Source organism: Lygodium microphyllum, chromosome 23 (assembly GCF_053477565.2).
Source record: "Lygodium microphyllum isolate KBCC chromosome 23, Lygodium_microphyllum_v1.1.10, whole genome shotgun sequence".
Lineage (NCBI taxonomy): Eukaryota > Viridiplantae > Streptophyta > Polypodiopsida > Schizaeales > Lygodiaceae > Lygodium > Lygodium microphyllum.
In genome coordinates, this window is record NC_141157.1 from 34,022,220 (window position 1) to 34,047,850 (window position 25,631).

Here is a 25,631-nt window from a genome sequence, read left to right on the forward strand (position 1 = left end):
CTTACCAACTCACAACAATGAAGAGAGAGAGATGCATATGTACCAACCCACTAAGAGAGAGAGGCATATGTACCTTGACTACTGAAACCAAACTATACAAAGTGTCCCAATATGACAAAGAAAATGAGGATGAAAAACACGAAGAAGAATGAGAGGAGAGAGTGTATCTGTATGTGTGTGAGAGAAGAATGAGAGTGAGAGTGAGAAACAGTGAGGGAGCCACACATAAGCCACCTAAATATGAGAGAGAGAGAGAGAGAGAGAGAGAGAGAGAGAGAGAATATATATATATATATATATATATATATATATATATATATATATATATATATATATATATATATATATATATATATATATATATATATATATGTACGTACCCTAATTGCAAAACCAAACTATACAAAATGTCCCAACATATGAAAGCTTCAATCATTCTATGTATCTAGTCCAATCTAAGCTACAAAAGCACATTAGCAAAATTGTATAGTAATCGAAAGAGAAACAGAGAGAAAGAGGAACTATTAAAATGGTTTAAAAGTAGTTTTATAATTTGCAAGACATAGACAATGTGTTTCAAAATGGAGATTTTCATTGAACAATTTATTTAAGAAGTCTTGTAGGGATTACATATACCAAGCAAACCACGGCAAAGAAGCATTGGTTAACATTTCCAAAATCCTATTGTGAACCACTCTTCAAAGAAGCAATCTTCTCTAGTTCATATCAAGGGCAATGTTCTCCAGTGCCAGAAGATGAGCCTGTACTGCGATTCATCTACGTTAACATTGCTAAAAATCTATTAAGATAAACTTTCAAAGAAGTAAGTTGCACATCAAGAGCAATGTTCTCCGGTGTAACCAAGCTCTTGTTCTTGTTAGCAATCAACTCACATACTCCATCCTCTATACGACCTGCACTATTAAGAAGATCTTTCAACTTCTCTTCTTGATCATCTGAAGATCCAGCACGCGGCCACCAATTTTATTGGATATGTTCATAAATCTCACCTATATAACCCTTGATCTCTTCTAACTCCCTATATCGTTACTCCATCAACAAGGTTCCCTTCATATTTCTCTTCCAACGTTCTCTCAATCCTCTGTAGACGGTCACCAATGTTCTCACCAATAGAAATCAAGGCTTTTTGACACTGAAACAATGTCTTCACTTGCTTTTCAATCCCATCCAAGTGACAAATAAACCTCAAGGAACCAATGGAACTATCATGCCCTCCAACATGCTTAAGTGCACGACGAATTGCCTTCTTCCTTGTGACCTCCTTTATTTTGCGTACATTCATTTGCACGTTAGGAGTGCATTGTTTAGTATCTTCTACAGACATATCCTTGTTTACTGTAGAAGCCGCCATATTGAGCAAAAAGCATACGTTAACCTTAAGGGATATATAAAATATTCTCAAAATTTAGAAACAGCAAAAACTCCCATATCTAATACCGCCAAAGTTCAACTAACCCTCTCTCTCTGCTTCTCCCTCTCCCTCTCTCTACACCTAACCAATCAACCCTAAACTAAAGTAACCTACCAACTAACTAACCGACTAAGAAAGAGAGACATTGAGAGAGAATAGGGGGATGAAGAAAAGAAAGAGAGACATTGAGAGAAGAAGAAGGAGAGACAGAGGAGGAAAAAGAGGAAGAAGGACATGAGAGACAGAGAAAAAAATAAGAAGAAGAAAAAGAAGCGAGAAAAAGAGAGAGAATATGAAGATTTCTCTCCGTAACTACCTCACCAACTAACATAATACTAACTAAACTAACCAACCTACTAACTAACTAACCAACTAAGAAAGAAACATAGAGAGAGAGAGAGAGAGAGAGAGAGAGAGAGAGAGAGAGAGAGAGAGAGAGCAAGGGGATGAAGAAGAAGACAAAGAAGAAGAAGAGGTGAAAGAAGAGGGAGAAGGAGATGAGAGAGAGAGAGAGAGAGAGAGAGAGAGAGAGAGAGAGAGAGAGAGAGAGAGAGAGAGGAAGAAGAAGAGAGAAAGAGATAGAGAGAGAAGGAGAAGGAGAAGGAGGGAGAGAGAGAAAGATGAAGAAAAAGGAGGAGAACCGAGAAAAAGAGAGGAAGGACAAGAGAGAAAAAAACTAATTAAACAATTAACTAACCAACAATCAATTAAAAGTTAAACTAACCTACTTTCTCTCTCTCTAACCTAACCTAACCACTAACTAACAAAGCGATCTAAGCTAACCTAACCACTAACCTACTAAGCTACTAACAACTAACTAATTAAACAATTAAAAATTAAACAACAGATAAACTAACAAACATGGCAAGAGATCACCAACCTGAATAATAGTCGTCAAAAACAGGCCCAACGACCAATCCCACAAACAAAACTGTACCAAGCAAACCAAAACACCAATAAATTAAACTGCACCAACCCATAACTAAGTTACAACAATGTACTCTAACTAACCTTCCTAACAACTAAAACTAACTAAGCTACTAACAACTAACTAATTAAACAATTAACTAACCAATAATTAAAATTTAACTAACCAACAATCAATAAAAATTTAAACTAACGCTAAACCATTAAGAAAACAATTTAAGGTAACCCCAAACTAACAATTTAAACTAAACCTACCTAACCACAAACTAGCTAAGCTACTAACAACTAACCTACCAACCAAACTAACAACATAAAATAAACAATTAACAACTAACGTTAAACAACTAAAGTAAACACACATTTAAACCACTAGCTTAACCTATGTAACTACTAACAATTTAAGCTAACCCCAAAACAACTAAACTAACCTAACCTACCTAACCACAAACTAACTAAGCTAACTAAACTAACCTAACCACTAAGCTACTAAGCTACTAACAACTAACTAATTAAACAATTAACTAACCAACAATTAAAAATTAACTAACCTAACCGCTAACCTACTAAGCTACTAACATTAACTAATTAAATAATTAAACAATTAAACAATTAACCAACCAACAATTAAAAAAACTAATTAAAGTAATCTACTCTCTCTCTCTCTCTTTCTCTCTCCCTCCCTCCCTCTCTCTCTCTCTCTCTCTCTCTCTCTCTCTAACCACTTACAACTAACTAAACTAACCTAACCTAACGTAACCTAACCACTAACTAACTAATCTAACTAACTAACTAACCTAACTAAGCTAACTAACTAACCTAACTAAGCTAACTAACTAACCTAACATAACTAAGCTACTAACTAACTAACCTAACCTACTAAGCTATTAACAACTAACAATTAAAAATTAACTAACCTAACCTACCTAAGCTACTAATAACTAACTAATTAAAAATTAACCTAACCTGACTAAGCTACTAACTAAGCTAACTAACCTAACCTAACCTACTAAGCTACTAACAACTAACAATTAAAAATTAACTAACCTAACCTACCTAAGCTACTAACAACTAACTAATTAGAAATTAACCTAACCTAACTAAGCTACTAACTAAGCTAACTAGCTAACCTAACCTAACTAACCTAACCTACTAACCTAACTGACTAAGCTAACCTAACTAAGCTAACCTACTAAGCTAACTAACTAACCTAACCTAACTAAGTGAAAGGGATGCAGGAGACATGGGAGAGAGGGATGCAGGAGACATGGGAGAGAGGGATGCAGGAGACGCGGGAGAGAAGAGCACACACAATGTAGGTGCTGTCAACAATGTTATGACAACCTTATTGCACTTTCATTTATATATGAATAAAGAATATGGGCGGTCACTGTACACGGGCAGGCCGAAGGGCCTTTTACCCCAACAACCTTCCACTAAAAGGCCAATGGGCCAGGGAGTGAAAAAACAAAACAAAAGAAAAGAAACAGGGTGAGGAATCATGACATCTCACCCAATGCCCAATCGAAAAGCGAGATGTGCAATAAGTGTCGAGAATCTCCGAGTCCAAGACATCTAGGAGGCAAGTGATCCTGCAGCTCCATACAATAGAGCAATCTAACACAACTCATGAGTGCAAGGCTGTGCATCATCATTAGAGTAGCGCATAGCATTAGCATGGCACATACAAGACAACGGAGAGCATCCAAACTATCCAAAGTCAATCGCTGAAAGAGGGCAAGCATCCCAGACAAGACAGGGTCTCAAGACAGTATGCGGCCTCAGCGAAGTGGAAGACTAACATACGGCTGTAGAATCAGCCATAAGTGCATGATCCATGAAGGTCACAAAATACGATGCTCCACCAAGTGACTGGGAAGGCATAGGTCCATATACTGCAACATGGACAAGATCTAGAGGAGCATGCCTCACATGATCGCCATAAGCTAGAGAGGCTCTGCAAGGATTAAGAGTACAAGAAGGGCAAGCATCAAGATCTATAAGTGACATAGGAGGCATCAATGAGTCTGAACGAGACAAGATCTCCATCTCTCTGTGGTGCATATAGCCTAGGCAATAATGCCATAACAATGCATGTGGTATCCGGATAACTGCAACCATAGAATCTCCCACTTGAGAGACATGCACTGGGTAATGAGAACCAACTCTAGAACCTCTGGCCAAAACCAAGCAACCACGACAGATCTTCCATGATTTATCTCGAAGAGAAATTAGTATATCCTGCATTATGCAATTGACTAGTAGATATCAAGCTCTTACTGAGCATGGGAACATGTAAAACATCCCTAAGCATAAGATAAGTCCCATTAGGCAAAGCTAGGTGTATGTCCCCTATACCAAGAATAGCATAAGTCTGCTCAAGGTCCAAAGAAATGGATCCATCAAACTCCATGTAAGTAGAGAACCATGCTCTATGTGGAGTAACATGACAAGATGCCATAGAATCCAATAGCCAATCTGAGGCGTAGGCCGTATCACTGAGCAAGAAAGTTGTAGGGAAACTAGATGACAGGAGTACATGCTCAACTCCATCATCATGGATAACAATATGTACCTCACAACTAGTAAGAGTGGTAACACCTACTACATCTACTGTATCTCTGACTCTCTGCTCATGTCGAGTCCGTCTCTGTCTCTACTGCTCTCTAATCCATCTAAAGCATTTTCTTTGAACATGCCCAAGCTTCCCACAATGGAAGCAAACAACATCTGAAGTAGAAGAACCTTTAGAAGACGACAAGGAATCAAAGACATCATGAATAGGGCTATCCATAGCATCCACAGAGCTCAAGCAGTGAGGGCTGTCCCAACATAGGAAACTTGCTCATAAAGACAATCATCTGCTAGTACACTAGTGGTAGAAGCATGTTGCAAATGCTCATGAAACCTCAATGGATGGGAGAACATAAATGCATCAATCAAGGATGCAAAAGCTTCCACATGAAGAAGAGTCGTAGCGAATTGCATGACATAACCAACCACAGTACGGTAAAGCATAAGACATCTATCATAAGAGCATATGATATTCGGCCATGAAATTAGCCCATAACCATATGCATATGCATAGCTCTGCAGTACATTATGCCACCAAGGAACATCCAGGTCAAGTAAAGACCGCAAAGCATCCTGCAAGAGTCAAGCTCCAAGTGAAGCCCAAACATCTATACAACAACATCCAAATAGGTGTCTTTGTAAGGTATACAACAGTAGACCATGTGCATAGACGGATAAGCATACATAGCATCTGCTCTCCGATATGGATGGGCAACAGTAGCCCAACTAGCATAGAGGCTAGACAACAGAGAAGCAGGACGGCCATAACTGTAAATCCCAAGCACTATCCAAGTCCACTAATCAATAAGTATCCCATATATCAAATGCAAACGAGCAATCACAGCTCAATGGGCAACTGCCAAAACAAGGGAGCAGTTCACTGCTCAATACCTATAACTGCATCCAAGTAATAGCCAAGATCCATAATCAGAGCATCAAATCCCATATAGCATCCAAGGTTGTAACGGAAAAAGCCAAGTCAATGTCCAACTGCTCAAGGAAATACTCAAATGAATGTCGAGACGAGCTCAAACAACTGCTATCCGTAGCCAAAGCATAAAGCATTCACCAAGTCATCATAACCTGTACTGGGTAGCCTAGGCATAAACCATGTCATAGATGAAATGCCAACTGCAAAGAAGTGACAATTAAACCCAAATCGAGCTCTAACCTCAGCTCAAAAGCATTCCAGAGCATAAACAAGGCATGTGACATAGTCCAAATATATCATGACATCATAGCGAGTAGCCCGGAGCACCTCGTGACCAATAGGCATAACCCAACTGTAGCATAAATAGCTTCAGCCGCCTTGAAGTTTCCAGAAGCAAATAACAATCCAAAACTGAGTAAAATAATGCTCAAACCAAGCTCAAATCAAGTGCCAACTCATAGGCATACATTCCCAGACATGTAGGCACCAACCGTGCATAATCGGACATCAAATGCCAAGACCTGTAAGCATAAAATTGAAGTAACAGGTGGCTGCCCTGTTTTGGGACAGATCTGGGAGGACTATTCAAAACAGTCAATGTTTGAGCTAAATTAGCTCCAAATGCATCTCATATAAGAAGCATAACATCCACAAGTGATTCGGTATCAATAGACATCAGTAGAAGCATCACATAAGCCATAGACATACAAATACATGTTGTCTCAGACCTGAAATCTGTTGTAGAATATTCTATCATCAGAATTTGGCAAATCCAACATAACCATCGCGTCTGGAGTGTGCCAAAATCCCAACTTAGACTCTTATCTTGCTTGAATCAGGTTCCGACTCTTATCTTGCCAAAACCCCAACTTAGACTCTTATCTTGCCTGAATTAGGTTCTGAATGCCCGAGATATGTCAAAAAGAGTAATTTTTGAGCCATTTTTGCAAACAGGCACAAATAAAACATGAGCATGTTGATGTACTTGAGGGGCCTAATCAGCGTGGGTAGGGGATAAGCAAGAGTCCAATGAAGGCCTACAATAGGCCTACACAAGCCTAGGACAAGTCCAAGCAAGAGGTGAAGAGAACAAGCTTCAATGATGGAAGCTATGGCTGCCTCTTTATGAAACCCTGCTATTCATGTCAAAGAGTGGTTGAGAACTAAGTGAGAAGCAACCTCTCATACCTCGTGTAGATGCTGGGGAAGGCCAAGAAGTGCTCGCGAAGGACATGCTCTGATACCAGTTGAAAGGGATGCAGGAGACGCGGGAGAGAAGAGCACACACAATGTAGGTGCTGTCAACAATGTTATGACAGCCTTATTGCACTTTCATATATATATGAATAAAGAATATGGGCGGTCACTATACACGGGCAAGCCCAAGGGCCTTTTTCCCCAACACTAAGCTACTAACTAACTAACCTAACCTACTAAGCTACTCACAGCTAATAATTAAAAATTAACTAATCAACAATTAAAAATTAACTAACCTAACCTACCTAAGCTACTAACAAATAACTATTTAAAAATTAACCTAATCTAACTAAGCTAACTAACTAACCTAACCTAACTAAGCTACTAACTAACTAACCTAACCTACTAAGCTATTAACAACTAACAATTAAAAATTAACTAACCTAACCTACCTAACCACTAATCTACCAAGCTACTAACTCTCTCCCCGCAGGACCAGTCCGCCTGTGTCCCAACACACAAACACAGATACACACACTCACTCACTCTCCCAACACACACACACACACACACACACACACACACACACTCTCTCTCTCTCTCTCTCTCTCTCTCTCTCTCTCTCTCTCACGGGACATTCTGCCACACACTCTCTCTCCCCCTCCGCGGGACAGTCCGCATGCCGCTGCCTGACACCATTGACTTTTCGTGCCACTGGGCCATGACAGTCCACTTGCTACCCCCCACAAACAAAGAGAGAGAGAGAGAGAGAGAGAGAGAGAGAGAGAGAGAGGCTGTCGACCTTCCTGTGGGACAGTCCGCCACACATACACACACACACATCTCTCTCTCTCTCTCTCTCCCTTCGCGGGATAGTCTGGATGCTGCGAGACTTCATCTAACATTTGCAATGCCCTACCGTTGACTTTTTGTGCCACTTGTGCCACTTGATAGTCCATCTGCTGCCCCACATAGGCTATGACTTTGAGAGAGAGAGAGAGAGAGAGAGAGAGAGAGAGAGAGAGAGAGAGAGAGAGAGAGAGAGAGAGAGAGAGAGAGAGAGAGAGAGAGAGAGAGTGTGTGTGTGTGTGTGTGTGTGTGTGTGTGTGTTGACTTGTGAGAGAGAGAAAGGACTAAACAAAAATATGTTCTGAGTAAGAGAGAGAGAGGATTGACTTACCTGCTCATGCTTGCTCCTGACCCTCTATACACTGCTAATACTCTTGCTACCTGCTCCTGTTCTGCTCCTGCCTGATACCCGTGAGCGAGAGTGAGAGGAGGAGGTGGTAGAAAGAGATCACATTTCTCCCTGCCCCCAATCATGTGAGAGATTAACCCAATCATGTGAGAGATTAATGACCATGTTTCTCTCTACCCCCAATCATATGAGCAATTAATGGCACATGTAGACTTTGGTTTGGTTTGGGAGCTAGGTTCGAGAGCTCCTTGGTGCTTTGACACCTCTCGAACTTGTAGGCCAAATAATAATGTAGTATAGATGATGATCCCTCGCTTAGAAATCTATCAGCACCAAACTTATTAGAAAACAACACTTTCATTTATTAAAAAGGGATTTAGTAGGACTTAAATCCCGCCATTTCTATTCAAGGAGATTCTTACAACCACAAGGCCAAATACCCTTATATGTTAAAATTGGACACCTCTAATGTATAAACTAAACCATGGATAGATTTCATACTACCTCATCCATTTGAGGCAGTGCGCAATTGCCGTAAGTTCAAGCCTTGGATACATGCCTTGAGGCATCTTTTAAATTATTAGCTTTCATTGGAAGGGTGAAAACCCCTTGTGACCATTCGGTGAGAGGCTAAAACGCCCTTGTGACCAATTCTCGAAAGACTAAAACGCCTTCTGAAGGATGTTGAAAAACCTTGAGAATTTTCCCGTAAACGCCTAAATTTACACGAACGATGCAATCAGTGCGATATTCTGAAGTGACGCACGCTTGTATGCCAGTGATGCCACAGTTTACCTGCGACCGAGACTAGCACGGCTAGAGAGAGAGAGAGAGAGAGAGAGAGAGAGAGAGAGAGAGAGAGAGGATGCTCCGCGTTCTTCTCCGCCGACGTGATTACTGCAGGACCATGTCTAAGCAGTTCCAACAGCACAAGGTAACACCTGTCGATAGCTTCCTCAAGCTTCACATGTCAGTGTTGCAGTTTCCATATGCTAAGTCCATGCAAACATTTCTAAAGGAGGAGGAAAAATATAAAAGTATATAGCGGAGCAACTAGTCAAATTGTGTTTTTATTAGCTTCTTCTTGCCCCTGCGAACATGCCATACAACCAAGTGTTTTTACTTCCTACGCTGAAGTGTGAGTCATTATCTGCTCTAGCTTTTGTAAGGTTGGCGAGAACCATTTTTTTAGTAATATAAAAACCTTTAACTCAAAATATTGAAGAGATTCAAATTCTTTGTATTTGCCATTTTTATAACAATCTAGTATATCTCCAAACACTAGATACCACTTCTTGACAAATAGGATTCATTAGACAAAGTCCTTTATGTCCTAGACTTGGGCTTGAATATTCCAATGCTACATGGTCTCGTGTTGGGGACTTGCATGGTCTTCAAAGAGGAGGCAGTTTGGTGGAGGATACAACGCTACGAGCTATATGATAGTTTGACACATGAAAGGGCGGGCAATACAAGTCCATAGTCCTTGTTGTCTTCTTTTCTTTGGCACTTGGATACTTACAGTATGCTTGTTATGGACATCTAAACTTTGACTCCATTAGACATGCTACTTGAAAGGGATTGGTTGAGGGTGTGCCAAATTTCCATTTCAACCTTTCTTCTTATGCCTCAATTGTTTGAGAGAGATGATATTGGCCCAAGGCATCTACTCGGAGGTCATCTACTCTTTTGGTACATACAGATTTGTGTGGCTCATGCGCGTCTTTCTTAGGGAAAGCTAAATGGTTCATGCTATTGGTTAATGACTTCATATTTTCTAGAGTTAAAATAAGAGACTTATTTCCAATTCTGTGTGAGTGGAAGCCTTTTGTTGAAAAGCAATTTGCCTTCAAGGTTGGAAGAGTTTAAGCAGATCTCGAGGAGAGTTTGCCTCTCATGAGTTTGACAAGCTTTGTAGATAGCATGCTACGTGGTATATGCATGGAGTTTGCTAATACAAACACACTATCGAAGAATGTTGTTGTGGAGTCATAAAATTGAACCATGTTGGAGATGGGCTGTTCCATTCTTGAGCACCAAGGTTTATCTCATACCCTTTTGGCTAAGGCAGTATCTACAACAAATTGCATTTGCAACATGTCCCTGATTGTTGCATTGCACAATATGAGATACGAATCTTTTTTTGGAAGGAAGCCTCTTGTTGCTCATTTTCTTATCTCCTGATGCAACCTTTATGTTTATGTTGACAAGAAGAAGAGGGGGCGTTGACCTTAAACATGCATTACTTGCTGATTAGTCTCTTAAACAGTCCCAAAACACACTAAAAAATGCTCTTTTAGAGTAAAACCCTAAAATGGGGAGCGGTCCGAGAGAGTTCAGTGGAAACCCTAAAACTGGGAGCAATTCGAGAGAGTTTAATGGAAACCCTAAATTTTGGGGCACCCTTCCACATCTATAAATAGACAGGTTGCACCCATTCAGTCTCATTCCATCTGTGTAGGTTTCTCACTCTACGTGTAGATTTCAGCCATTAGCCTCCTCCCACGTGGTTGTCCAGCCCTCGAGACAGCTGTCACTCCATCCCTGTTTGCTCTTGCTGTTGGAGCCTTCATCCATGCTGACGTCAACTGCTGGTGACATCATTATCTGCTGCGATTTGATCATCTAGTCATCGCCAGTCACATCAGACACTGTTTCAATTTGCTGTTTACAGTTTTCAGCCTTCGATCGATGGTACATTGTTGCGTTTACTAGTTTCCAGCCTCTAGATTGCTGCGTTTTGGTGACCAGCCTGCTGCCATTCACTATTCAGCACTCCTACACTCCGATTGGTGGTCACAGACTTGGGATCCGTCTTCGGTGGACGTCACACTCCGAGATTGCTCTGCCCTTGAGCACACTGTACACTCTTACATTTATTTACAACATTCATTCACTTCAGAGTTGCGTTCTCTCTCTCCCTTCTGTTTGTGTTTGAGTTCTATGTTTGAGTTTTGAGTTTTGCGTTTAGGGTTTGAGTTTTTGAGTTTTGTGTTTAGGGTTTGAGTTTTGCTCTCTGTGTTTGTGTCTATCTCTTTGTGTTTCTGTCATGGTCGTACACTTTGTGTGTCCTCAGTGCAAATCCTAGCAGTTTTCTTCACATAGTATTAGAGCCGGTACTCTTGTAAAGAGTATCTTGCGGATATTGTGGAGAGCTAGTCTTTGTGCGAGGTACACAATATGACTTGTAACCAAATCACAATGTCCCAGATACCTTCTTCTCTAGTTCCTATGATGTCTTATCAGGCTTCTGCATCATTGGAAGCCCTAAGACAACATTATGGACTTGGTGAGGAGGACGATACTCCACCTTCACTAGATTTCACTAACATGACAGAGGAGGACTTTGAGGAGTACTATCGCAACAAGTATAGTGATGTTTACACCCCTTCTACTAGTTTTGCTACCACATTCGGACCGGTTGGTAAGGCTGGCCACCTCTCCAATCATGGAGGACATATGGCATTCGGAACATCTGGCGATCCATCTTCATCATCTCAACCAGGTCCAATGTCAGGTTTGTATAATTCTTTTGTGTTGCATGAATCAAAATCCTTGCTTGTTTATTCTTTTGAGGTACAGGATCTGGATGGCTTTGCGTATGTGAACTTCAATAGAGGGGGACTCACGAAGCAGACGGAATTCAGGTACATCTATAGCTTTTGTTTCATTTGAGCATATCACACATACTTCACTTCCTCCCATCCCACCCTCTTCTATATCACACCTTGATTACCTCTCATCATCTTTCCAAAACCTTGGATTACACTTCACATCTGCATCACACACCCTAGGGGTTTGGATCTTCCATCTCCGCTCCTAGCACCTTTTCCTTCTCCACCTCATTCTCTACCTCTTTGCACCATGGTACTTCGTTAGGGGGAATGCCACCTTTTAACACATTGCCTCTCACCTTTGAGCAAAGGAGCACACCTATAACTCCTGGGTCGACTGTGATGGGCATTCCCCTCACTATCCCCAGCTTCACATCTCACATGACCACTCATATGCAGGGGTTTCCATCCTCAGCTTATGGTGCATCTTCACACTCTCCTTGGGTTATACCTACGCAGGGATTCCCATCTTTTGCTCTCCGTGTTCCCATCCCACCTCCTTGGGTTTCTTATGTGGCTACCATGCCCATGCCTAGTTAGCCCATCCCTACCTATGGATCCACCTTACACACTATCCGCATGCCTGGTGGGCACTCTAGGGCCCATTCCCAAGTGTACTCCACTCCCCCCCATCCTACCCACACTACACTTTTTCACACTATCCATCTCCGAGAACTACCAGTCTTGTTGCAATGGCCAAGAATGCCTTCACGGACAAGACATGTTTCAACGGGTCGAATTTCACCACTTGGTCTAATTTCATGCAACAATTGCTTGAGTCTCATGGTCTTTGGGACCTCGTCATTGGTCTAGAGCCTATGCCAGACTCTCGACTAACTCACCCTGACTACATCCGTCAAAGGGGAGCCCACAATGCCACAGCCAATGTTGAGTTGATGCAGGGATTGCTTCCTAAGTTTCACTCTCAGTTGCAGTACTTTCCGCTCGCGTCAGAGCGTTGGAGTCACCTTCTCAACTGCTATGCGGCTCATGATCGTACTTGGCACATCAATCTCGACTTTGACCTTCAAGAGTTCTCTAGTAAGGAAAGGGATGATATGAAAGTCAAGCTGGTTGAAAATAGGCGGTTACTTTCCGAGTTCGCCACTACTGGCTCTTCAAAGTTAGATGACGATGAGGTTACATTCTTCTTGAATAAGTTGCTCGAAAAATACTTCAATTTCATTCAACACATGATCTTCCAACCTCGATTGCCAACGTTCTACGAGTTAGAGTGCCAGTTCTTGCGTTACGCGAGGCTGCATGATCAAGTCCACAAGAAATTCTCATCCCAGCCTTAATTAGAGCAGAGGGGTTTTGTTGTCTCTTCTTCGGGAGGGAAAACCACTAGTGGCAAGAACTCGCAAGATGCGAAGGCAAGCCAATCAAAGGGTAACTCCTCTTCCTCAGATGGAACCAAAGAATCTAGACCTATCTGGTAGCAAATCCCTAAGAAAAATCGGTTTTGCACACCCCGCCAGAGAACAAGCCATGTGGACGAGGAGTGTCGCTCCAAGGCCCAAGGTTTTCCACTTGAAAGCCTCTGCAGACCATTGCGACTACAGAGTCCAGTGGGGCTACGCCTTCCGTCCCTGCTTCATCTACTTCCTCAACACTCACTGTTGTTGCTGGACATGTGGCTCAAGTACAGCCTCAGCAGCCCATCTCTTTCATTACCCTTGAGGGATTGGCTGATTGGTTTGCATGTTCCGATCTCGTTGCACTTCATGTATCTATCTCACCTTCCTCCCCACCTCGTTAGGCATTCCCTTGGTAGAGTCCTGCTACTGGACGTACGCGATGGTGGCCACCTTCTTAGACTAGCATGTCTCTAGGTCCTTTCGAATACCCTACGTCAATCTAGCATTCATTTTTCGCACTCTTAGAGCTGGGGCCATAGGATTCATTGTCCTTAGCGTTTCCATTCTTTTGACTTCCGCTGCATTTACTCATACACATACACATTCATTGATTTCTTTTGAGTTAGATTTTCTTTCTTTTATGTTTTGCTTTGGTGCATCTCACCATTAACCTCTGTGTTTGCAGATTCTCATCTCTTTTGCAGGGTTTTGTCTTTCAGTGTAGGGCTAACTTGCCGATTGCTTTGGTCCTACCTGGGCTAGAGATGTGGGGATGCACACCGTTCCTTTCATGGTTTCATCATCCTAGGTGTGCTTGCTCTTCTACTAGTATGGTGGTTTCCCTCCTGAGGCGGATCCTGCAACATCTCTCTCGATGCTATCATGGCGGTGACTTCTACCTTGCTCTTCTAGCGGGGTTCTTCATCCACCTCTCTTCTTTCATTCCTTATGGTTCTCGGCACCATCCAAAGACTAACATCAGGCTTCCAGGTTGAGAGGGGGTTCCTACCCTTCTTGGTATTCTATAGGCTTCAGCACTTTGCTTCGACATTGGATTTTTCCCCCTGTTGTATCTTACTCTTTGCATTGTACGCTTTCATCATTTTTGTACTAGGGCGCTTGGGCAAGTGAACAATTTCCCCATGAGGGACACTGTCTAAGTGGCACCTGTTGCATGAGGATTCTTCAGCATGTAGCATACTTTGTATCTCATTGTGTAGAGCACCCCTTGAGCGGATCCTAAGCTGTTTCCATCAGCGGCTGTTGTTACCACACTACCATCCTTCATCACATGGATATCTCATCACCTATTTTTTCTCGTCATCAACACCCTAAGTGGATGGGTTAGCTTGTTCTGTTTTGTGATGTTTTGGGTGTACCCTACTTCCTCTCGTCTTCTGGGTCACTATTACTCAATCGGTCGACATGCATCTTTTGTCCGATGCCTTGTCCTCTCTGGGGTGAATACTTGGATTCCCTTGGTAAGATAACCATCACCTTTGTAGTCTTGGTAGGCCACTGGGCAGTCGACATGCACCCTTTGTGCGAGGCCCTGGCTGCTTTGGGATGGGACGTCTTGGGGTCAATAAACATCGCAGTGGTTGGCCTAACCTTTCGGCTCAGTTTTGGGCCTGAGAGGAGACGTTGAGCTAAAACATGCATTACTTGCTGATTAGCCTCTTAAATAGTCCCAAAATACACTAAAAAATGCTCTTTTAGAGTAAAACCCTAAAACGGGGAGTGGATTGAGAGAGTTTAGTGGAAACCCTAAAACGGGGAGCGGTTCGAGAGAGTTCAGTGAAAACCCTAATTTTTGGGGTGCCCTTCCACATCTATAAATAGACAGGTTGCACCCATTTAGTCTCATTCCGTCTGTGTAGGTTTCTCACTCCACGTGCAGATTTCAGCCATTAGCCTCCTTCCACGTGGCTGTCTAGCCCTCGAGACTGTTGGCACTCCATCGGTGTTTGCTCCTGCTTTTGGCACCTTCATCCATGTTGACGTCAGCTGCTGGAGACATCATCATCATGCAGTCATCGCCAGCCACATCAGACACTGTTTCAGCGTGCTGTTTACAGCAGAATGTGCACAGTTTCTAGCCTCCGATCGGTGGTACACTGCTGCGTTTACCAATTTCCAGCCTCCAGACTGTTGCGTTTTGGTGACCAGCCTGTTGCCATTCGCTATCAGCACTCCTACACTCCAATTGGTGGTCACAGACTTGGGATCCGTCTTCGGTGGACGTCACACTCCAAGATTGCTCTGCCCTTGAGCACACTGTACACTCTTACATTTATTTACAGCATTCATTCACTTCAGAGTTGTGTTCTCTCTCTCCCTTCTTCTGTTTGTGTTTGAGTTTTGAGTTTTGCGTTTAGGGTTTGAATTTTGCCCTCTGTGTCTGCGTTTGTCTCTTTGTGTTTCTGCAGTGAGATGCTCCAAAAACAAAACAAAACAAAAATGAAAAGCTAACTGAAGGAACAAGTGCAAAGATGCAAATGTGTATGTGTGTGTGAGTAAATGTAGCGGAAGATTTAAAATGTAGAGACAAAAATCCTATGGGCCCGACTCTAAGAGTACAAAAAATGAATGCTAGACCGACCTAGGGTATCCGAAAGGACCTAGAGACATGCTAGTCTAAGAAGGTGGCCACCATCGCATACGTCCAGTAGCAGGGCTCTGCCAAGGGAACGCCTAACGAGGTGGGGAGGAAGGTGAGATAGATGCATGAAGTGCAACGAGATCGGAACCTGCAAACCAATCAGCCAGTCCCTCAAGGGTAGTGAAAGAGATGGGCTGTTGAGGCTGTACTTGAGCCACATATCCAGCAGCAATAGTGAGTGTTGAGGAAGTAGATGAAGCAGGAGCGGAAGGCGTAGCCCCACTGGACTGTGTAGTCGCAGTGGTCTGCAGAGGCTTTTCAAGTGGAAGACCTTGGGCCTTGGAGCGACACTCCTCGTCCATATGGCCTGCTCTCTGGCAGTGTGTGCAAAACTGGTTTTTCTTAGGGAGTTGCTGCCAAATAGGTGTTGATTCTTTAGTTCCATTGGAGGAAGAGGAGTCACCCTTTGATTGGATTGCCTTCGCATCTAGCGAGTTCTTGCCACTGGTGGTTTTCCCTCTCGAAGAAGAAGCAACCAACCCCCTATGCTCTGAATAAGGCTGTGATGAGGATTTCTTGTGGACTTGATCATGCAACCTTGCGTAACGCAAGAAATGGCACTCAAACTCGTAGAAGGTTGGCAATCGAGGTTGGGAGATGATGTGTTGAATGAAATTGAAGTATTTTGCGGGCAACTTATTCAAGAAGAATGTAACCTGATCGTCATCTGACTTTGGAGAGCCAGTAGTGGTGAACTCGGCAAGTAACCGCCTATAGTTAGCCAGCTTGACTTTCAGATCATCCCCTTCCTTAAGAGAGAACTCTTGAAGCTCAAAGTCGAGATTGATGCGCGGAGTACGATCACGAGCCGCATAGCGGTCGAGAAGGTGACTCCAACGCTCTAACGCGAGCAGGAAGTGTTGCAACTGAGAGTGAAACTCAGGAAGCAATCCCTGCATCAGCTCAACATTGGCTGTAGCATTGTGGACTCTCCATTGACGGATGTAGTCAGGGTGAGATAGTCGAGGGTCTGGCATAGGCTCTAGACCAATAACGAGGTCCCAAAGACCCTGAGACTCAAGCACTAGTTGCATGAAATTCGACCAAGTAGTGGAATTTGACCTGTTAAAACGTGTCTTATCCGTGAAGGCATTCTTGGCCGTTGCAACAGGAGTGATAGTGCTCGGAGATGGATAGTGTGAAAAAGTGTAGTGGGAGTAGGATGGAGGAGTGGAGTACACTTGGGAATGGGCCCTAGAGTGCTTGCTAGGCATGTGGATAGTGTGCAAGGTGGATCCATAGGTAGGGATGGGCTGACTAGGCATGGGTATGGTAGCCACATGAGGAACCCAAGGAGGTGGGATGGGAACACGGGGAGCAGAAGATGGGAATCCTTGCGTAGGTGTAACCCAAGGAGAGTGTGAAGACGCACCATAAGCTGAGGATGGAAACCCCTGGGTATGAGTGGTCATGGGAGATGTGAAGCTGGGGATAGTGAGGGGGATGCCCATCACAGTCGACCCAGGAGTGATGGGTGTGCTTATTTGCTGAAAGGTTAGAGACACTGTGTTAAAGGGTGGCATTCCCCCTAACAAAGTACCATGGTTCAAAGAGGTAGAGAATGGGGTGAAGGAAAAGGTGCTAGGAACGGAGATGGTAGATCCAACCCCTAGGGTGTGTGATGCAGATATGGAATATAATCCAAGATTTTGGAAAGATGATGAGAGATGATCAAGGTGTGATATAGAAGAGGGTGGGATGGGAGGGAAGTGAGAAGTGTGTGTGATATGCTCAATGAAACAGAAGCTGTAGAAGTACCTGAATTCCGTCTGCTTCGTGAGCCCCCTCTATTGAAGTTCACATACGCAAAGCCATCCGGATCCTGTACCTCAAAAGAAGAAATAGGCGAGGGGTTTGATTCATGCAACACAAAAGAATTGTATAAACCCGACATTGAACCTGTCTGAGAAGATGAAGATGGATCGCCAGACGTTCCAAATGCCGCATGTCCTCCATGATCGGAGAGGTGGCCAACCTCACCAACCGGTCCGGATGTGGTAGCAAAACTGGTAGGAGGGGTGTAAACATCACTGTACTTGTTGCGATAGTACTCCTCAAAGTCCTTTGTCATGTTAGTGAAATCTGGTGAAGGTGGAGTGTCGTCCTCCTCACCGAGTCCATAATGCTGTCTCAAGGCCTCTAATGATGGAGAAGCCTGATAAGACATCATAGGAACTGGAGAAGGTCTCTGGGACATTGTGATTCGGCTACGAGCGTATTTTTGCCTCGCACAAAGACTAGCTCTCAACAATATCCGCAGGATACTCTTTACAAGAGCACCGGCTCTTATACCATGTTAAGAAGACTGCTAGGGTTTGCACTGAGGACACAGTGTGTACGACCACGATAGAAACACAAAGACACAGACACAAACACAGAGGGCAAAACTCAAACCCTAAACGCAAAACTCAAAACTCAAACACAAATAGAAGAAGGGAGAGAGAGAACACAACTCTGAAGTGAATGAACGCTGTAAATGAATATAAGAGTGTATAGTGTGCTCAGGGGCAGAGCAATGTCGGAGTGTGACGTCCATCGAAGACGGATCCCAAGTTTGTGACCACTAGTCGGAGTGTAGGAGTGCTGAATAGTGGAATGGCAGCAGGCTGGTCACCAAAACGCAGCAGTCTGGAGGCTGGAAACTGGTAAACGCAGCAGTGTACCACCGATCGGGGGCTGGAAACTGTGCACAGTTTGCTGTAAACAGCAGGCTGAAACAGTGTCTGAGAGTGTTAGGGCCTGCAATGCTGAAAACGCAGGCTGGCTGACCCTGGAGATGATGGTCAGTAGGCTGAACAGCAGTCCGGGACAGTTTGGAGCAGTTGCCAGTAGCTGAGAGTTGTTGCCTACAGCAATGGACAGGCTGAAGATGATGTGGCTGAAGTCGATGATGGCTGGACAGCAGATGGAGGCGGGCTGCAGGCTGGAAATTGGGCGCCAACAGCAGTAGAGGGTGTGTGGGCTGGTGTAACCTGCAAACAAGGATGATTACTGAATGGGGGCAGCCTGTCTATTTATAGATGTGGAAGGGCGCCCCAAAAATTAGGGTTTCCACTAAACTTTCTCGAACCGCTCCCCATTTTAGGGTTTCCACTGAACTCTCTCGAACTGCTCCCCGTTTTAGGGTTTTACTCTAAAAGAGCATTTTTAGTGAGTTTTGGTGCTGTTTAAGAGGCTAATCAGCAAGTAATGCATATTTTAGCTCAACAAGAGGGAGTGTGAGAGGGTGGTGAGGTGGGGTAGTTGAGCCTCATCTATGTGGGTACATGGGTGTAAAGGATCCAAATAGGTGCTTCCTTTCCGCATTAGTTGAAGGCACCTAGGATGTTGTGCAAATTGATGGAGATTGTTGCAAACTATCCATCCTGCTCAAGAAATGCATAAATCTGTCCTAAATTGATTGTATACTACTTGTGCCTGTCTAGGGGATGACGTGATCTCTAACACAAAGTACCTCGGGTAACCCACATTAACATGCATGCTTTGCTGTCCAAAAACCATTGGATTATTACTTCCAAATTGGCCTTGCATTTGAATTGATTGCCCCATTGTCATTGGTTTCTTTTGTTCATTGGACACATTTGGAATGTTATGATGCTATATTGGCTTTTCTTTAGGTGTCTAGAAGATGACTTCCTCTTCTTGGCTTTGTTATCCTTCTTTGAGGAATTCAAGAATCACATAAATTGAGGATCCTTAGCGAATTGGGCAAAGATATCAGCTGCTGTCCTCAACTAATCTTTAAATTGGTCATCATATTCTTCATCTTCTTGTTGGTCGTTAGTATTAAGAGGCCTTCAAGGACTTGCATTTTGGACTACACATTAACAGCTTGCTACCTATGCTGAATGCCTTGTCCAAGATTAGGCAATGCATTTCACCCTTCACTTTATGAATTTTCAAACGGAGAGGCATCATTATTGCTTGATTCCATCTCACTATATGAAGACATGCTTGCTGCAGCACTCAGCTGATTGCAAATTCAGCATGTATGCAATGCTTTTGACTTCCAATTAGGTGCCATAGGCCCACCAACTCAAGGGAGTTGATGGTATCCCTGCAGTGGAACCATGAAACCATCCTTTCTTCTCCGAAAGGGCGGTGATATACACTAACTTCAGCAAGCAATAATTTCACATAAACTGAAATACAAACGTTATTAATTAATCTTCGATGGTAGACTCCTAATTGGCACCAGAAATTGGTGCCCCTTGTAGTATTTCTTTAACTATTTGTTAACTTGAAGAAGTACACTAAGATCGCTCCAATCTCCTTTAAAATCCAATGCTTTTGGCTGTTATAAGTGACTAGCAAGCCTTCCAACCAATTCACCCCTTGATTTGACAGGGGATTTCAATTGACCCTTGTGCAGTCAAATCTAGCCCCAAATACAATTGGGATGGGCTGGCCTCTTAGAATCTTTGAAAATGCCCAATTTCTAGTAGTTGGTGCCAAGTGGTAAATTAGGGGTGGCGATAGCAAACACATAGTTGCTCTTCACTAGGTCCTGAAAATGGCCGAGAATTTCGGAGGATTGCTAAGAATCTGTTGGGGGAAGAAGGAGAATGCTGAGGAGAGAGAGAATTCAGAAATCTTTTACCAAAATTGGGCCAAATTTGTTGCTACCTTGTTGGGAATGGTTGATTAGCCATAGCCCACATTCTACAGGAGGCCCAAATGTAGTTGCTGGCCCTTGGAGACCCCAAACTAGTTGTTTCTTGCCTATAAACAGCCTTTTGGTGCTGTTGGTTGCAGTTGGTAACCTCTCTCTTGGCTGGAAATGGCCTCTCCCAGCTGGCGCATATTGTCTATTACCTCTCTCTTGTCTCTCTTAGCCTCGACAATGGTCAAATTGGCTGGAATGATCCTTAATCAATCCACAACAACGTTTTCCCTAGCTTGTATGGGAAAGTTTGCCACTTGGCAGCCTTCTAATTGGATTTTCAGCCTTTTTACATTCTTCATCATGGTTCTTGGCACACACGTAGACCGATATTAGGTTCCCCTTACTCCTTTAGCATTGACATCCATGATTGAGAGGGGGTTCCTACCCTTTACTTGGTATCTACAGGTTTCAGCATTTGTCTTTGACATTGGCCTTTCGTGTGTGTTGTACTTGCCCTTTGTATTGTTGGGCAAGTGAACAATTTCTCCATTCAGAGACACAATCCAAGTGGCACTTGTTGCATGCGCATTCTCATCGTGTAGCATTACTCTTTGCATCTTAGGTCTTGGTAGGCTATTGGGTAGTTGACGAGTACCCTTTGTCTGATGCCTTGGCCTCTCTGGGGTGATCACTTGGACTCCCTTGGTAAGATAACTATTGCCTTCATAGTCTTGGTGGGCCATTGGGCAACCAATGCACACTCTTTGTTTGATGCCTAGGCTGCTTTGGGATAGGACGCCTTCAGGTAAAATGGGCTTGAGCTTTTCTTATAGTCCTTTTTTGGTTCTAGTTTTGGGCTTGAAAGGGGTATTGAGCTAAAAAATGCATTATAAATTGATTAGCTCTTTAAATCAGCCCCAAAATATGTAAATTACTCAGAAGTTTCATTAAAAGGTGTGGTCCTAAGAGAGTGCCTATGTCCCATAAGCCAAACCCTAATTCAGCAGCAGTAGGCTAACACCCCTTCCCAATAACTCCAAAATTCAGAAACAAGATTTTCTTCTCTCTTCAGTTCCAATTTAGCTTTTCCAACCTTACGTGGGCAAGTTTTGCCAAGTGGTAGTTTTCTAAACTAAATTTCTAGCATTATCTAGCCCGTTAAATTAATTTTCAGAATATAAATTTTGAGAATTAATTTGTTAAATTAATTTTCAGAATATAAATTTTGAAAATTAATTTAATAATTATTTTCATTCCTAGAAAAATAATCTAACCAGTCAACAATTAAATTGGCTAGCCAAAATTTCCCCCAAGTATCTTAGAGCGCTTATTAACCTTAGATTGACACTAAACTTGATGCCAAGTCTCTAGTGTCACCATGGATATTTATGGCTAATTAAAGTGTTCTAGGCCAATATCTGACAACAGAAACTATCTACAACCTGACAAACATAACTTGTTACAACTTTTGTTTTTGGACTAGCTTATATTTTAGGGCTCTTGGCTTTCTATCGTGAAATAACTTGCTTGCATATCACATGTGCATTTCACATTTGCACATTTGATTATTAAATTAATCAAATGCTAAGCAAAGCATTCAAATTTTATGTACTTGTGACATCTCTATAAGTCCTCATATTTGTGTGGTGGGCCTTTGTTTATGACGCAAGCTATGACTTCCTCCTCATATTCGCATGGTGGGCTTCTGTTTGTGAACCAAGTAGCAATCATAGTTGATATTGTGTCACGGAAGACCAGCTTGAGGGCTCTCCTCCACACACCTCTTGGGCTTTGCGACAATGCCATAGACTCCCTTGGATCTTGATGTCTCCTTTCTCTCATCACATCTCTCACATGCTACTCAAGCCTTGCTATACTCAAGCTATGTACCTACTGCTAAGTTTCTATGAGCTACTAGCCATAGGAAGAGAGAAATCTTCGTAGGCTTGGAGCTATCATCCAAACCCCTCCAAAAATGGTTAAAAAATGATTTGAGACGCCTTATCTATGCCAGTGAGGAGTGGCTACTGGTTGTGCTGTGATCCTACTCATCTGAATCCTCCTCCCCAAGCTGGTGGTATGGCTAAAGAAGCTGTTGAAGAAACTTTTGCTATGGAAGGAGACCCCCTAACAATGACCCTTGGCAAAATTTTCCTTGTTTATGTTTTGAAAACAATTGAATGTGGATAAAAGTTTTAATTGTCCGTGCTAGAACTTGTGTGAACCATCAATGGTCCATTGTTATAGAGTTCAAAATTCAAATTATGGAGCTTTGCAGTTTGTTTTCTCAAAATGCTACAAATTGCCAATTGTTTCATCATTTCTCCTTTTCAAATAGCATGTGTTGAGGTTTTTGAGATGCAGAGGCTGCTAATATGCATTTTGTCTTTTAGTTGTTATTATGCGAAGCCAATGATTAGAAATGTTGTTGGTTATAAAATGAATTTTTCTTTTATCAAGGGTTTGCAAAGTTGTTAGACGAGCATACTTGAGTTGAACATGACACATCCTAATTTTTTGTATAGTCTGTCATCATGTAGCTTGATGGAAAACTTGTGCTTTTAGGTTGGTTGTCAGCTTTGGAAATGGACTAGGGACACTACACGGTGCTTTGCATCAAAGGGTAAACTCTATCATTTTTAATTAAATGGAAGATTGAGTTGTTAAATTTTAACTTGAAATGTGGAATTTGTTTTGTGTCTAGGTGGAAGATGTAAATCCAAGGAATGCAGCTCTACTGTCGAAGAGAATACATCTGAAAGAAAGATTGCGCTACGGGAAACCTTGTCCCGAATATCAAGTACTTTTGGGAGTGAAACTGTTATGTGGTTAGGGAGAGATGACAATACAAAAGAAGTACCAGTCATATCCACTGGCTCTTTATCTCTAGATGCGGCACTTGGAGTTGGTGGCTTGCCTAAGGTAATTTATTCTTGTTTGGCACGATTTTCACATGTTTGAGTTGTAGTTTTGTGCCACCTCCTCATGGTCTCCCTTCTTCCCTCCTTGATGGTCCCTAGTTGCCTATATTAATGTCTTTTGTTTTTGATGTTTGGATAGCTTAGTTTTATGGTCATGTAGTTACATTTTCAAAAATTGTTTCCTAAATTTTAATGCTAGTCTTTTGCTTAAAAATGAACCTTTTAGCTCAAATGCGAGACTTCTTATGGATAGAGAGAAAAGAAGAAAGATATATAAATGCCTAGTAGAGAACAAAATTGGCCTTTGTGATAAATCAATGTACAACAAGAATTCATGTTTCCAATATCATATAAAAACTCAAAAGTAAGTAAGTCTTGTCAAATGCATTGTAGAGTGCTATAACAGTACAACCATGATGACTAATGAGTAATCTAGCACTAGCTCCATTGGATGGGTATGAGGAAGTATAATATATCATACATTGGGCAAGGGGCTTCATCTCGTGGATATGATTGGGTATAATGTATGATACATTGGGCAAAGGGCTTCACCTAGTGGATATGATGGGGTGTAATATATCATACATCAGGTGAGAGAGAGAGAGAGAGAGAGAGAGAGAGAGAGAGAGAGAGAGAGAGAGAGAGCCAAAGAAAAGCTGTGTGTGTGCACAGAAGGATGCCATTGTCTGTGTGCTAGACCTTGGCGCCATTGATCTGATTTGCACGCCACCTATCTTGCATTCACTTGGCCATCAGCATGCTGTGATGTGCCCTTGCTGCCATGTGCCTGCATCGTGTGCATTGTGCAGGGGCATGTCGTGGCTGAGAGAGAGAGAGAGAGAGAGAGAGAGAGAGAGAGAGAGAGAGAGAGAGAGAGAGTATATTAACGTCTCTAAAAGGCCAATGTGGCCTATGAGACCAAAGCACTACATACAATGATGGTGTGTTTCTCATCTGGAACGAGAAAAAAGATGAAAAACATGCCTATAAGACTGAAAAGGAAATGAAATAGTGTCCTATAAAAGGAAAACATGTCAGTGATCTGAAAGTGAGAGTAGAGAAAGGAAAACTCTCCATCAATGATATGTCTGTTTTCTAGGGAGGTGTATCTCTGCATGGCTGAGGCGTCTCGGCATCTGTCTCTTGTGGCGCTCAATGATGGCTTTAATTTGTCTGTGGTGTGGATGTCTAGGCCTTCGTCCGGGTGGACGTGGGCGCCTAGACCGGCTAAGTGCCACTGCTCTATCCAAAGGGACACCTACAGAAGATGAGGTCCAATGATGATGTACTCTTGTAGGCTGTGTGGCAGTAGCAGTGGTATCTGCCATACTCTGTCGTGTATCAGTGAAAAAGTTAGTGACTGCTCTCTGTCTATGTGAGCCGAGCTGTGGGGGCCTCCTACTCCGTAGAATTGTTGCTCTGCGTCTCTGAAGCTCCAAGAGGAAAAATCCCAAGCATCTCTGATCCTCAAACTGCATGATCCGTCTCAGGGGTCCAAAACCCTCTCGAAACAGACAGTGGTATCTACCTCGTATGTCATAATATACAGTGCATCGGCAGATGTAGTGTTCCTCTCTCTCTGGCTCTCTGTCGCATAGTGGGCATATGCATTCTTCTGTCTGTATACCCTCCCATTTGCCTGTCTCAATCCTCAGGTGGTGGGATGAGGTGCGGATCTGACCAATAACTGTGCGTAGTCCATGAGGCAACTGTGTGTCCATGTAATTGGGTCGGGTGATGAAACCATCCTTAGATACCTGGAGGAAGTGGGTCTGGTAGTGTGCCATCCTCATGCCATGGGGCGAGGGGGGTCGGCGGATCCAGGTCTTCTCCGTATCTAACTTCAGTATGTCTGCTCTGATCACATGGTTTAGCTCTGATCGGCTTAGGTCAAGTGTAGGGCAATCCAGGCTATAGTCAAAGGGGGGTAGTCTGTCAATCTGCAGACCATGTAGACGCATCCATGTACTCATTTGAGCATACCAACAGTGTTTGTCACTGTCTGCTGCTAGTTGTCTAGAAGAGGCCAGGGCCAGCTGTGGGTATCTATCTTGGGGGAGGTCCCATAGTCTATGTATGAAAGTCACTGCCTGAACCAAGGCCTCAGCCACCATGGGTGATGCCCCCAACTCAGCTTTGATAATCTCATGTGGGGTCGAGCTCTTCGCTCGTATCATGCGTGAGATCATCATGACCAGTTGTCTTTCCATA

General features: G+C 42.9%; 1 protein-coding gene across 2 annotated transcripts in view; it reads left to right on the forward strand.

The window, feature by feature from the left end:
• Positions 1 to 8,892: 8,892 nt before the first annotated feature.
• Positions 8,893 to 25,631, forward strand: part of LOC148016043 (uncharacterized) — a 99,333-nt gene continuing 82,594 nt past the window's right edge. Inside the window, exons 1-3 of one of the 2 annotated variants that reach the window (XM_087664460.1) lie at positions 8,893 to 9,190; positions 23,065 to 23,122; positions 23,204 to 23,421. In XM_087664460.1, the coding sequence (XP_087520586.1) occupies positions 9,122 to 9,190; positions 23,065 to 23,122; positions 23,204 to 23,421 (345 nt within the window). In that variant the 5' untranslated portion in view covers positions 8,893 to 9,121. The remainder of the gene's footprint in view (positions 9,191 to 23,064; positions 23,123 to 23,203; positions 23,422 to 25,631) is intronic. The other variant, XM_087664459.1, reaches the window with a different exon arrangement.